Genomic DNA, 14,981 nt, shown 5'->3' with positions numbered 1-14,981 from the left:
AAACTCCTTGGGAGGTCCTCTTACTGTACCTTCACCCCTGAGGGCCTTCTTTCAAAAGTCCCAGGAATATCTCCTTCCCCATGCAGGCCTTGGTACTTTCTGCTTCTTCCACTTGGAACGTCCATCTCACCTACTAGCTTTTCATATGCCTGCCTCTTTCAAGTAAAGGCTCAGATTAAGTGATGGTTCTCCAGTGAGGCTCCTCATAAGCAGGGAGTGATGTGACCTGCTTGTTTCATTTAGAGTTCCTTATATTTTATGTATCTCCTTGCTTATTGTCTGCCTCACCAGGTATTGTGTATGAAAATGCCTTTTCTTGAAAAGGAAGCTGATTCCAAAGAGGCATAAAGGAGGAAAAAAAGTCAGTAATGTCAAATAAATATAGCAATAGAATTTTTCATTTGCTCAAATCAGAAAAATATTAAATGCTAACAGGACTCAAAATACTTGTTTAATTGAAAAATCCATGCTCCCTAAAGTTGTTGAAAACAAATGTTTTTTTTTTTTTTAATCCCTGGTGTCTAGAAAAAGATTCCTCTATCAGCAGCATATCAATAAAATGTGGCATTGAGAATGCAGTGCAATTGTCCAAACACCACAGGTCAGTGCAGAAAAAGCCCCATGCCCCAGGTAGTACCATTATTAAAGTCATGGGTAATTTTTTAATCTGTTCCCAATAACTGTGTCATACTGTTGACTCATATGCAAGTTGATTGAGGTACTAAAATTCTTAGATTTTAGTTGTGAATTTGCTTTTTTCTTTATTGATTTTTCAGAACCTAGAGTTAGAAATCTCTTCATTGGTTCATACATGGCCCAATTTTATTTAGGTAGTTAGTTTTAGTTATTTATAATAAAGGAGTAAGTACCTATAACAAAACAGCCACCTGTTTTATCATGCTGTATGTGAGTTTTCAAGGCTTACATTTTTTCTCTTGACACCATATTAAGAAGAGTTATCCTAATAACTCTTGTTTTTAGGAGGCTTGTTTTCAGGTTGTACTTCTGTGAACAGTATGCAATGTATATTTTGTTCATGCCTCCTATTGTACATTTGCAACGGTCTGTCTCAGGTATGTACCTACAACTGAAATTGCTGGGTCACAAAGTACGTGAAGTTCACCTGCATAGATAACAAACTGTGTTCCCAAGCAGTAACCTCAGGAAAGTATTAGAGCCTAGATCTCTTTCAAACAAATGTCAAGTCTCCCCAACCTCCTCATGATATCAATTTTATTAAATCTAAAGAGAAACTTTATATTTATCCCTCTTAATTTTCATCTGTTTGGTTTAGATTAATCACTATGGACTGTTGAGATTACCTTAAATAATTCTTCTGGCATCCTTAATATCAACTAACTTTCCCACCCTTTCAAAAAACCTTTAAAATATATTCATATTCCTCCTATAAAATAGTGATGGGAAAGTAACTCCTGATCCTTGAGAGCTTACTCTGTATTCAGAACTTTATATTTTATTGCATTAACTCCCACAACATAGATTGTATGTACAGACAAGGAAATGGAAGCACAAAGAAGTTTCCCAAGTTCAAGAACAAGAGTCAAGGCCAGCATTAAAACTCCAAAGCCCATGTTCCTTCTAGATTACATTTGCTCCTTCTTATCCAGGTCCTTTTAGAGAATTCACATTGTGTGCCCTTGAACTCTAACCCACCTACCAGCACACAACTGTACCTTCATAAGTTTATCAAGTCCCACTCAGTTAAGAAATGTATAATTAACCACCATAACTTATATCTTAACAGTTTGCAGCATTGCATATGAAAGATTGCATGCATTTTGGAATTCATTCTGAGCTCTGCCTCTTATTTGGACTTGGGCAGGTTATATCAACTCTGTCCATAATTAGCATGGCCCCACTAAGCTTAAGTCTCAGTGTCTTCACATGTGGAAAAGATGCAATGGAACATGACTCTAGGGTGCAGTAAAGTTTAAATGAGAAAAAGTTTACAAATATAAACATGTCCAGCAACACACCTGGAACATAATGGACAAATATTAAATGGTGGTACTTTTTATACTCCCTTTTTTTCTTACAAAGGATTTAAATCTTGCAACTCCTTTTACCTACTTTTTTAGAATCTTGAACATGGATTTGGATAAAAATTCAACATTTCAAACTAAAGTCTGATTTCCACTCCATAAACCAAAAACTCAATATAAAAAGTGATTGAGATTTGTCACAGTCTCATATTTTCAGTTTGAACTAAGATAGTCTGATTCTCTGTAGGTATAGAGAGTGATGAAGAAATAAGGCATTTGGATGAAGAAATAAAGGAACTGAATGAATCCAATCTGAAAATTGAAGCAGATATGATGAAACTTCAGACACAGGTAAAAAAATAAAAGGTAATTTTATGGTAATCATAATCTTTAGTGGAGGCAAAACATTAAACTGTTAAACCTTGTGATAACACACTGATATAATGAATATACTGATCATGTCTAGATTACATAATTATTGTAAATACATGTATAGTTTGGATAACCCGGGCCATCACTGAAGTCAAAAGTACTCATGTTTCTGTTCTGGGTGCATCAAAGGCTTTATAAGTAAATGTAACAGGTCATCCTGTAACTAGAGGACGTGGTGCTTTAGAAAAACTGTCATGAGAAGACATGATTACTTAATTTCGTTTAAAATTTAAGTAAAACAGCAACATTTTACATTCAGTTTTTCTACATCTCTGAATGTATCAGTTTTTGTTAGAAGCAGATCTTTTTGGAGATTTTCATGAACAGCTTCTTTACCAAAAATGCAAGCAATTTCTTAACTTGATAGTCTCCTTTGTAATGTCTGCCCCATCCCTGACTAAATTTATCTAAGTGGAAATTAAAAGTTTAGTCCAAGATTTTTTTGTATACTAATAATGACTCTATTGCAACAAGCACAGTATCTTTCTCCCTTCTCTTCTCTTCTGAAATGTAGGATTTTTAGAGCAATGTGATTACCGATTCACAGCAGCTTAAGACAGAAAGTTTTAGTCCATCTGAAACCCAGCTTTGGTTTCCTTACCCAGTGTTACCAAGGTCATGATCTTCCATTAACAATGACTGGGATCTACAAAAAGAGCTCAGGTTACAAACCATGCAAACTCCTCTGAAGAGCCATAGCAAAGACAGCAAAGGCCTCTGCCCTCATGGAGCTTAAAGCCTAGAAGGGAGAGGCAGACAATAACAAAAAAAAGTCATAAATGATAAATTGTTTGTATGAGAGAAAAGGGTGGAGAGAGGCAATCAGATTTTAATATAAAACAAGGTAGGCCTCAGAAAGAAGGAAACATTTTGGCAAAGACTTCAGGAATTGAGAGTGTTTGCCAAACAAGTATGGAGGGAGAGTGTTTTGAAGAGTAACAAATAGCAAATCCAAGAATCCTACATCTTGAGAAAGCCCAGAGTTTTTGAGAACTAGCAGAACAAGTGTGGCTATGGGTGAGTGATCTAGGGAATCGAAAGAAATGAGTCCCAGGAGTATCGCATAAATGTCTTCGGCCATTTTAAGGTCCTTGGTTTTTATCCTGAATGAATGCAGAACATTTTGGGGATTTTAGCCAAAGATTAACATGATCATATTTGACCTACATCTCACCTGCATTTTAAGAGACTTGCATAGGTAGCTGTGTTGAAGATGGATGAAAAGAATAGATTGCAGGGGGCAAAGCCACACTCAGTGCACCCCATGAGAAGGCAGTCATTCTGATGGCTAGGCCCTGGGGACAGCAGTGCAGGTGGGACAGTCACCCATTGTGAAAATTTTGAAGGAAGATCCCAGCAGATTTGAAGTGTGAGAGAAAGGGAGTAATAGGAATACCCTGAAGGCCTGAGCAACATTCTAGTTGCTGCCAGCTGGGGAGGAGGGGAGTGTATATGGAGGAGGTTTGGGAAACACACTGAGCTTGAGATATCCATTGTATAGCCATGTGGAGAGGTGGTGGAATCGGCAATTCACAGAAGTCTGGGCTAAAGATATAAATTTGGAAATGTGAGTCCAAACTTTAGAGCTGCTATTTGTGAAAAGAAGTTGCCAGATACACATTCCTTGGCATTTAGTTTCATCTGATGCCTTTCCTCCAGAGAGAAATCTTTGTACTCCTTCTAAACTCTACTTCTTATATTCTCAATTTATTTCCATTTCAGATCACATCTATGGAAAGCAATTTAAAGACAATAGAGGCAGAGAACAAACTTATAGAACAGAATAATGAAAGCCTGCTAAAGGAGCTGGCAGGTCTAAGCCAGGCTCTCATTTCAAGCCTTGCCGACATCCAGCTCCCACAGATGGTAAGTCCAAGGCCAGAAAGGGACTGCTCTATTCTGTGCTTGCGGTGCTAATGTGCAATGACCAACAGGGGTATGAGACAGAAGTGCCAAGCTCTGAGGGGACCTGTCAGCTGTCACCGAGGTATCATGCTTCATCATGCATGTCCTGCAATAACCTCCTTCATGCAGTAACCATTACCTCCTTTAGTGGGAACATGATACATACATACATTTAAATTACATGAAGGCCAAGGATTTTTGATACTGTAGAAGTCATTTAAAGATGAAGGTTTATTTGAAACTTGTTTTATAATGTAATGAAAGTTGGAGGCCAAAACTCCCTGGCTAAAGTTGTTTTCCCAAATACAAAGTTTACATGGCTTACAAAACCTGAAACCCAGCCACTTGCGTCATCCACCCAATTTAAGAACCAAAGAAAAAAAATTACCTCGGTGTTTTCTCTATACTAAGTGTGAAGAACATACTTAAGTCCATTTTATGTAAAATGAAAAGCGCAAAAGTGAGTAAGACACCCTTATTTCCAAAATGTAAACATGTATTTGAAGTATTTAAAATTCCTAGAAAATTCATTTCCTTTCCATGTTCATAAATATAATAAACACTTGAAAGAGGGCTGCATTGTTGAATGCTTTTAATTTCCTCACTGTGTACATTTTTAGAACAAGTTTTCTAAAGCTGTAAATTCTAAAATGAATGTTTTAAAGAATACATAGAATGTTTTAAGGAAGCTGCAATTTAATGAAGATATATGATTAGTTTCCTGAAAACAGCAAGTCTCTCAATTTACCCAACTTCCCAGCATGGAACCTTTGCCTTAACCAATTCCAAATGTGTCTCTTGGCAATAAAAAAAAAATAATGTAATAATATAAAACACAAAGGAAAATAAATGATTACTTTGCAGCCAGTATTGAGGTAATTATTGAACATTATTATAATATTATTTATTAATGTTTGTCAAATTTATATTTGTTAATATTTTTTTCCTTTACCAGTGCCACTAAAATAATCATTGCCATACAAGATAACTTGTACTTTGTGTAATTACCACATAAGGTACTCTAGTGGCGACTTTTAGGGCTGATGGCACTCAATTTTCACAAAAACACCAAAGACATTCTCACTCCACAGTTGAAGAGATAAAGGCTCAGAGAATCTACATAATTTGATCAAGGTTCCAAAGCTGTGACTCAGGCGGGCTGGAGTTACAGTGTGGATTTCGTTCACTCTGCCACCAGGGTCCTAGTCCCATTATGTGACTCCAAGAAACATCTCACACCACAAAGGCAGAATCTAAAAGGAACAGAAAACCATAGTTAGACAACACTAGTAATTTAGAGCAGTACTTTGCTGAGTAAAAGAAAATAATCTTCAAATTTAGGAAGCTTATCTTATAAATAGCAACAACAATAATAATATCCTTTATATCTAAAGTGTTTCAACCTTTTAAAAGTCTTTTCTTCTAATCATCTTGTGAAATAAGTAAGGCACACATCATATGTTTTTAAATATGGGGAAATGGAGGCACCAAAGAATGGTTGGGTAGCATTGCTTCATGTCATTTATTTCTTTTCATATAGCATGCAATTTCTACACATCAACTGTCTGCTCTTTCTGAAGCACCACATTAGGCAAAGGAGTTTCCAAAACACACACACATAAAATAAGGGATGAGCAGACCCTGGGTTTGTGGGCCTCACATTCTACCTGGAAAGACAGGTAGAGAAGTAAAATATATTACAGTGATGCCACAAGGGGAAAGTGCACAGTGAAGTGGCTGAGAATAAAAGGGGAACATTTTCCACCAGACAATTGGTCAGTGAGCAGCTTGCTCAAATCTCAGATTTCATAATCCAACCCAGTGCTGTCAAAACAAGCATCTGGTACAAAAAAAGCCTCCTCCCTTCTGCTCCTCAGCCTTGCTGACTTCACAAATTGGATGTCTGTTTTATGCTGAGCACATGCAACTGAAGCCGAGAAGTAAGGCAGCTTTGAGGGGTCCTACTCAGCTGCCAGACAGCTACTTCATGTGGCTCCAAACTGACTGTAGAATACTGGACATTCACATTAATCCCACCAATTGAGTAAAGAACAAGCAGATGAATCTCTTAACACACACTTAGTCTCTGTCCATTTCCCCAAACTCCACAGCCACGTACATCCTTACCTTCCTTCCCAGACTCCAGTGTCACTGGCATGCTTCCATGTGGTTTGGTCCTCCTTTTGCCTCAGCCTGAATCCCTGTGATTGGTTCAATGTGTTTTGTCTTCATTTAGGGGCCTATCAGTGAGCAGAATTTTGAAGCATATGTAAATACACTCACAGACATGTACAGCAATCTGGAACGGGACTATTCCCCGGAATGCAAAGCTCTGCTAGAAAGTATCAAACAGGCAGTGAAGGGCATCCACGTGTAGGACTGCAGCACCGCGGGGCAACAGAAATCACCAACAGCATCCTGGGCTCTAAGGCATGCAGGTTGCCGTACTGCATTTACAATTGCAACATTGCACTAATTTCCCCCCCTCCCCACAGCTGTCATAAAAAGGAAAGAAAAACTATGATAGACTCTTTGAATTAAAAACAATGCTGTCAAATATATTTTATTTATTTTCATATGTTTTTCTTTTTTCTTCATTGCACTCTTTTGAATTTTTCTTTGTAAAGTATATGTAAATTAATGTGACATTTTATATTTTATTTATTTCTAATCAAAGAGTTTTTTATCTTTTAACTGCATTTTGAAGTCTGCCATATTTTTACAAGTATTTGTTAATTTTCCAATAGAATTTAAATAGAAATGCTATTCTCAAATCACATATCTTGCTGGGTTTAAATGAGAAAAAATAGTAGAAGGAAATCCTTGTCTAAGGACTGGACTAGGCTCCAGTTTGATTTTTATTGCACAGCCCCTCTCCCCCCTCCTCCACCTCTCTCACTGGCTTTGTATTTATAAATGGGCTTATGGTAAGGTGAGGTGCATGGAAGGAAAAAGAAGATAAATGGCGCCCACTAGTGGGCAATGCACTCTCACAGAAGCACAGGTACTGGAAAAGCCTGTTCAGAATTTGTTTGTGATAATTAAATATAGCAATCAGCAAAGTATTTGACTTGGCTGTATGGTTATGGTTAACATGAATTATTTATTTGAAATGTTTTAAAGAAGCATAAACATTTTTTAGTGATGCAGACTTGTCTGTTTGTTTTTCAAGTCATATCAAATAGTTGGCAACTCTTACCCCAAGATGAGAAATAAGACTTGATGTGACCAGCCAGGCTTTCCTGCCATATGTTGGTACAATATCCAAGTGACAATATTAATGTAGATTTGTACTTAGCAAATAAAAACACATCCAAATGGAAATTTTGTAGATACCATATCCCCTGAAATAGCATTTATCTTACTTGGTTGACTGGAAAAGAATAGAAAATATAGTAACACATGAAAAAATGTTACTCTGATCTAAGTAATTACCTTGAACACTGGTGACATTGCCTCACCATCTTTAGGCAACAGTAAAACTTTCAATTTGATTAAAATCTTTCTGTCGAACTACAAGTGCTACAAAGTATATACACTCAACACACAAGCACACACACTCACATACACTCACATATTCATAAAATTGAGCCCAAGATCTTGAATTTCTGGATGAATCAGAGTTTAGTAGTTGCTATTAGTAAAGGCAATGTCTATTTCAGGGACTGTAAAGTAGTTAAGCATTGTTTCAAAAGTTTTTTTATATTTATTTTTTTTAAGAAAAGGTATAGACAACCAGCTAAACTGCCTTTTTGGTGTGCACACACACCTCGTGTGCAATGTGCCTCCGTGTAAATGGACACTTGAACTTAGTGTGGGCTTAATTTTCTGTTCTATAACAAAAGTGTTTATTTTTTATTAGCCTTATGGATATGTAGATTGAATTTGATGGCACTCACAGGCTTGATATATTTATTCCACTGCTATTACTGTTACCTGCACAAATTAAAAGTAATATCAACAGTAATTCCACTTTCATGCCATTGTGGTCATTGTCACGTATTAAGTGGGGCTTATCTTTGGTTCGGGGTTCATTTGAACTCTTGAATCTTAGTTTAGTGAAAATGAGATGTCTGTTCTTAGGTAGGAATGGTGTTTATTTAAAAATCAATTTAAAAAGAAAAAGAGCTACCGTATGTGCTGTCTATTATAAATGGGACACCAAACAAAATTTCCTATTAAAGTTATGTACTTGCAGACATTTTGCTATACAGTACTTGATAGATACATACAAATGAGTTCACTTATTACAAAGTTTAATTTGCTAAATATTTTAACATTTGTTATATATTTTATTTAATTTAAAAGAAATCTCTTACCAACCTATGTATTTATTACTATAATTTACTATGACTTCGGGTTAATTTATTTGTTTGCATAGTTTGAGCAGTATGTTTTGTGAAATACATTTATATTTATTTGCCTCCTTTGTACTTGATGTGTTTTGTAATGTGCACTGAGTTTTTTTCCTTTCAGCTCTGTTAATTGACACTGTAAATTGGGTCTTTTGTAAACAACAAAAGGGCAACAATGTATGCATATTTTTAATTTCAAGTAGTTTGTTTGTATACTGTTTCTTCAAACAATTAATATTTCTTACATCCAAGCAACAAAACTATGTTCAGTGCTGTACATTTGTTGTATGGTAGGAAATAAATGTTGATAACGAGTTTTGCTGTGATCTTCCTCAGGCTACTGTACAGAGACCGTTCTCACCATCCCGTGGAAAGCACTGCCCAGAGGAGCTCTGCGGTCAAGTACCCCTAAGCCCTTGAGCATCTCTGATGTGCCTTGTTTCTGTTAACCAGTCTGCTTGGCTTGTCCTTCCACTACATGTAGACAGGGTTTTTTCCCCATTGACAAGTCGTCACAGCCTTTGGTTGAGCACACATCTACAGAAAAGATGGGTGCCTGTAGTGTAAGATGCACCTTTGCCAGCACTAGCAGGAAATGCATCTGGGTCTAGTGAGCAATAAAATGCAGGCCTCCTGATTCAAAAATTGCTAGGGGCATATCTGTATATTCATACAAGTCCATTGAACTCAAATTTTAAAAAATAATGATTGATTCTTGATAGCACCTTCTTATGTGTTTTTCTCATCTAATATCAGTCATTTTAATTTAATTTTTCAGATTATGAAATAGGTCAGGCAGAGGGATCAAGAACTGTATAATATGGCTTATGTGTGGGATATAAACCAAAAACAACAACAAATGAACAAGCAAATAAAACAAGCACGTGGATGCAAATGACAGAATGGTGGTTACCAAAGGAAAGGGGATTTGGGGGAGGATGAAGAGGGTAAAGGTGACAGAGGGAGACTAGACTTCACGTGGTAAGCACACATACAGTATACAGATGTCATATTATAAAGCTGTACATGTGAAATCTATATAATGTTACTAACCAGTGTTACCCCATTACATTTAATTTAAAAAATTTCTGATTTCTGCTCAGATTTACACATCTTTAGGACTGGATGCCATTCATACTCAATGTGGCCAAACCCATATAATTCATGTTATGAAGCAACATCAGCTGAACAGAAGTCTGGGTCTCCAGAGGAGAGCAAGATACTTGAGTGGACCTTTATGTAACAGGGGTAGCACAAGGCAGTCAACTCACAATATAGCTTTGCTTCCGGTCACCAAATTTATTTGTATGACATGTGCAAATGATGCATCCTGTGAAATGGATCAAAAGATGCAATTCTGTTCAACCAGCTTCTTAGCTTACTCTTTGCAGAATACATGTATCTTGTGTTGACTGGGATTTTACATCAATGAGTAGTGTCTTCATTTCTATCACCCAACATGTCAGAAGAACAGTACCAGTTCCATTGGAAATCAGAAGAGAACGATGAGTAAGAAGCATACATTCATAAAACAGAAGATTAATATAAGAGTATTTATGCCAGGCCCACTTCCTGACTTCCATGTAAATTCAGCCTAGGGGGGACTGTGAAATGAGTGATGGGTATTATGACTGCAGTAAAAACGGGGTCCTGTGGAAACAGTGTAGAGGTTTACACAACTAACTCTGATTTCCTGGGGAAAGTGCCAGGTACTAATAAGCTGGACAAGTTGGAGGAAAGGCGTTGCAAGTAACAAAAACATCATGTGCAAAGTCATGGTCATGAGACAAATCCAAACACCCTAAGATAATCAAAATATTTTTTAAAAAAAGAAGAAGAAAAACTGGTGAGAAGAAAAGAGGTAAAAAGCCCAGGTAAGTGGGAGATCAGGTCATATTATAAACAGCCATGTTAAAGAGTTCTAATTTCTATAAGCAGACTTTAGAATACCAAAGAAAGATTTAAAATCAGAATTGTAGGATCAGATTTCCATTAGAGAACATTTATTCTAGCAATTCAAACAATTAATATTTCTTACGTCAAAGCAACAAGTGTGTTCAGTGATGTACCTTTATTGTATGGTAGGAAAAATTGATATTGAGTTCTGCTGTGATCTTGTTCAGGCTACTATATAGAAACTATTATCACTATCCCATGAAAGGTGTCAGAGCCTTAAGACACAAAACTAAAATACTTCTACTTGAACTAATGTCCTGATTGAAAAGGAGGGGTGAATGATTCTTTGTTTTGTCTCATGAAAAAAAGTTTTAAAATTAATTTCTTATGATACATAAATAATTTATTAATATTCATAAAACTGATGTTCCCTGTGTCTCTATACATTATGCCCATTTTATTGTGGTCTGGGAATATTACCCTGCTCTGCCTTTACATTACTCAGCAGATAATTCCAAAGTAAGCACATTTAATTGGCTAATAACTGTCTATATTGTTAGACATAATCAATGATGCCTTGTATACTTCATCTCATGAAATCCACAATTTATAAAGCAAATATCGCCATGCTCAATTGAACTGATGAGGAAACTGGTCCTCAGGAACATTACTAAGTTGCCCAAGACTACAAGACTCATAGATACAGGGAACAGACTGATGGTTGCCAGAGCGGGGGGAATGGGAGGCTGGGTGAAAAAGATGAAGGGGTTAAAAAGTATACAACTTGGTAATTACAAAACACTTACAGGGATATAAATTACAGCATAAGGAATATCATCAATAAGATTGTAATAACTGCTTGTATGTATGATACCATGTGGGTACTTGAAATATCAGGGTGGGGAACCACTTTGTAATTGTCTAGTCACTATGCTATACACCTGAAATTAATACAAATTATAATACTGAATGTAAACTATAATTGAAAAATAAAAACACTAGGAAAAGGTACAGCCAAGATTTGACCTGTTTTCATTATTTTTAAGGTCTAATCCAGGGAAATCTATCTAGTCACCTTTCAGATGCCATCTCACCTGTGATGCGTGGATCACCGGCCAGCAGTGATCACAGAATGCTGCGGATGGCTCGTTGAAAAACACGCGAGAAAAAAACATGCACAGAGACAGACTAGTTTCTGTGGAGAAGTAGGGAGAAAATGGCCACCCCCTCTAGTGGGGAGTACACCGATTTACCATCCAAACCTGCTTTTATTGGGCTCATTTTGCATAATAATTCAGGTAAAGTACATTACTCATTACGAGGAAGTAAGGAACAATAGATAACAAGGAACTCTGTGGGTCTATTTTGAGTCAGGGTCAAAGAACTGTAAGACTTTGAGGAACAAACTAACTTCCTCCTTGGACCTTTCTCATTCAACTGAGAGCATTCTAAACAAAGAAGGTTTCACAGTAATTTACATGTTCTTTCTTAGGCCTGATCACCCAGGGAATCCGCCCTTTTCAGCACAGAGCTACACCACCCTGTCATTGTTTCAGGCTTAGGTGGAGCAAGGGAACTAAGGCAACCAAGAGATAAGGAGATTTTCTCCCAGATAATGAGAACTCAGGCTATGTCAAAGCTGAGGAGGGAGGGTCCATCACCCCCTTTTGCTGTAGCCCCCAAAGTCCTTCTTTTGGGGGCCTCCCACGTGATCGTGCCTGTCTTAGGTCATTCCCCCCATGGGGAATCTTACCCGTCTTTGGCTAACCGACCAAGCTTTGGGGTTCAGTTATGAATGAAGCAGCAGAAGCAGCATTCCTGCTAGGGAGATAAGCTTTTGTCTCCTTGCTGGCTTACGGTTCCAAGGGCGTTCCCTTAGCCTTAGCCTAAGCGGGGGTTACAGCTTCTGATACCAGGCAGGGCGGTTCCCAACACACCTGGAAGAAAGAAAGCTAAGTTAAGCTTAGTTAAGATTAAGATATAGACTATGGCCCAGACATATCAACATTCTTAAATTATGACAATAACAATGTCGTCTCCCATTACTGAGTCCTCATAGTGGCCCGTGAGCCCCTGAAGTTGCTCTCACTCACTTAACTGCCACACCAGAATGTGTTACGATCAGCATTACACTGACAGAAATCAAAGGTTAGAGAGAATACAGAATTTGCTCAAGCATCAGGACTAAAATCCCAGGGTTAGGATCCAACTCAGTTCTGACCCAGAGAAGTGCTCCTGTCCCTGCTGCAAGCCATCATTGCCATCTTTGACCAACCCCTAATTTGCTGACCATCATCCTAACCTGCCTCAAGTAAAGTCACTGGATAAGAGGTGGTCAGTTTAATCACCACTCTGGATAAAGTTCTTTAAAGAAACATCATTTTTACATTTAAACCACACTAATATGATATATTTTTCTTGTGAAGTCATATCATAAAAATGTGACATCTTAATAATTTATTTGACAAACTGGGATTAAAAATCTTAATATGATTGTAATAACAGCCAAAAAAAGAAAAAAATGCAAATAACTCATTTTTTGTTATTTTTAGAACAAAACAACACAATTATTGTTTTATCATTAACTACTTTGTGTGAGCTTGACAGTTTTTGGTTGGCCTCTGATGAATAAAAGGACACTTAGTACTGACCTTTATCAGCCATTAAATACTTAAAAACATGAAGATATAAAGTTCTCTGTGCTTAAGAAACAGCTGTTGTTTTAGACTTTCCGACTCAAATATGTATTATCATCTATAAATGTAGTCATTTCCCTTCTGTGACTGATTACCTTACTATGTTTGAAATGAAATCCAGGATCGGATGGATGGGTTAGATATTTTGAAGTAAGAGTGGCCCTTTGGGGATGTGACACCCTAATAATGTTTTAAAGGATCAAACTTTTAACCATTGGAAATCTTTGTAAATATTTATCCCCAAGACTAGTGTACTTGAGAGAACTTTCAAGCATTGTGCTTCATCAAAACCCTAAGGACCAAAAGCATTCATAAACACATAGCTGGCAGCAGTCAAGCCAAGCATGCTGTCTCCTCTGACATGCTTGAATATCAGATTATCCTCGTTCACATGAGCGTACCATTCCAGGAAATTCTTTCCCAGGAAGAAAAATTGAAAATGCCTTCATTATTTGTTCCAGGAACTTCTTATAAGTACATTGATCTGCATGGGAACTACTCAATGTAATCTCAGACTAAATACCTCTTCTCAGGACCAAATGCTCTGAAATTATTGTTTTCTCTCAGGGACTCACCTTGAACCCCCAGCTGTGCTGTGTGCATCTCTCTTAAATTGCTATGTCATGAACTTGCCTAATTCTAACCACACACCCACATTCAAAGGCCCTCTTTAAATCAGAACTCCCAAACCACATGACTGTCACACATTTTCTGGCCCTTCTCTACAGATGTGAAGACCCTGTCAAGTTGAACTTAGTTTTGTGTATCAACAGATTATTTTGGCTGTATTCTGTGAAAGCATCATTCAACAGCCCCAAGTAATTGCTGCACACAGACATGATATATTTCTATATCCTCAGTTTTTGATAAGCAGGTACATAAATGGCTTAATTTTCAATCAACAAAAACCTAAAAGCTTAAACTCTAAATATTTTCCAACAATCTTTTTCTGATATTGCTGTGAACATGTAGATCAGAAGTCACAATGCTTTTTTTTCTTCTTGTTTTGTGAGGGAAAAATCCTCAAAATTTGAGAACTATTGATACTATAATGTTTACATGTTCAGACAAGAAAACAAAATGGATAATCACACTATAAAACCCATAAACACATCAAACATGCTTGCACAACCCTGGAATTGACTCATTTTAGCTTTTTGTCTTTTTTATTTTTATAATTACCAATCTACAGAACCAAATTCTGTTTAAAAAAGATTATTGCCCTAGATCGTTTTAGTATACAATGCTGAAATAGAAGCTGAGAGAACCTATTATAAATTAGAAAACCAAAAATATCACATAGATTTCCCTTAAGCAACAGAGATCTTCAGTTGTTAGGGATACCTGAGTTCACTGTTGTCATGGAAGGACAGCATCACTTCCTGAACAGGAAAGGCAGTGGGGGATTATTCATAGTTTGTGAGCTCTGTTTTAGGACAGATCCTCCAATGGCAGTGTCTTAACTAGATATGTGATGCAATAGCTTACAAGCAGTGGACACGGGTTCAGAGATGGGATATTGGAAGGGGGACTTGGGAGAGTAAACTGCTGTTTGAAGCTATCTATTGAAAGGTGACTGTTCTGATATTCATTCAAAAGGATTGGGGGGAAGATCTTGAAAGAAAAATCAACTTGTTTTCAGTTTTATCCTCCTGAGCAGAATTTTCTCCAATGATAAAGTGTAAATAAAGACA

General features: G+C 37.0%; 1 protein-coding gene across 2 annotated transcripts in view; it reads left to right on the top strand.

Moving 5' to 3' along the window:
* Positions 1–6,844, top strand: part of ST18 (ST18 C2H2C-type zinc finger transcription factor) — a 122,546-nt gene extending 115,702 nt beyond the window's left edge. For both annotated transcript variants that reach the window (XM_045845035.1, XM_045845036.1), the window contains 3 exons: positions 2,251–2,354; positions 4,158–4,301; positions 6,577–6,844. In XM_045845035.1, coding sequence (XP_045700991.1) covers positions 2,251–2,354; positions 4,158–4,301; positions 6,577–6,717 — 389 coding nt within the window. In that variant the 3' untranslated portion in view covers positions 6,718–6,844. The remainder of the gene's footprint in view (positions 1–2,250; positions 2,355–4,157; positions 4,302–6,576) is intronic.
* Positions 6,845–14,981: the final 8,137 nt, after the last annotated feature.

Source organism: Phyllostomus hastatus, unplaced genomic scaffold (genome assembly GCF_019186645.2).
Source record: "Phyllostomus hastatus isolate PE091 unplaced genomic scaffold, TTU_PhHast_1.1 phas_contig_449, whole genome shotgun sequence".
Lineage (NCBI taxonomy): Eukaryota > Metazoa > Chordata > Mammalia > Chiroptera > Phyllostomidae > Phyllostomus > Phyllostomus hastatus.
Note: the sequence above shows the minus strand (reverse complement) of the source record. Positions and strands in the feature narration are given on the sequence as shown.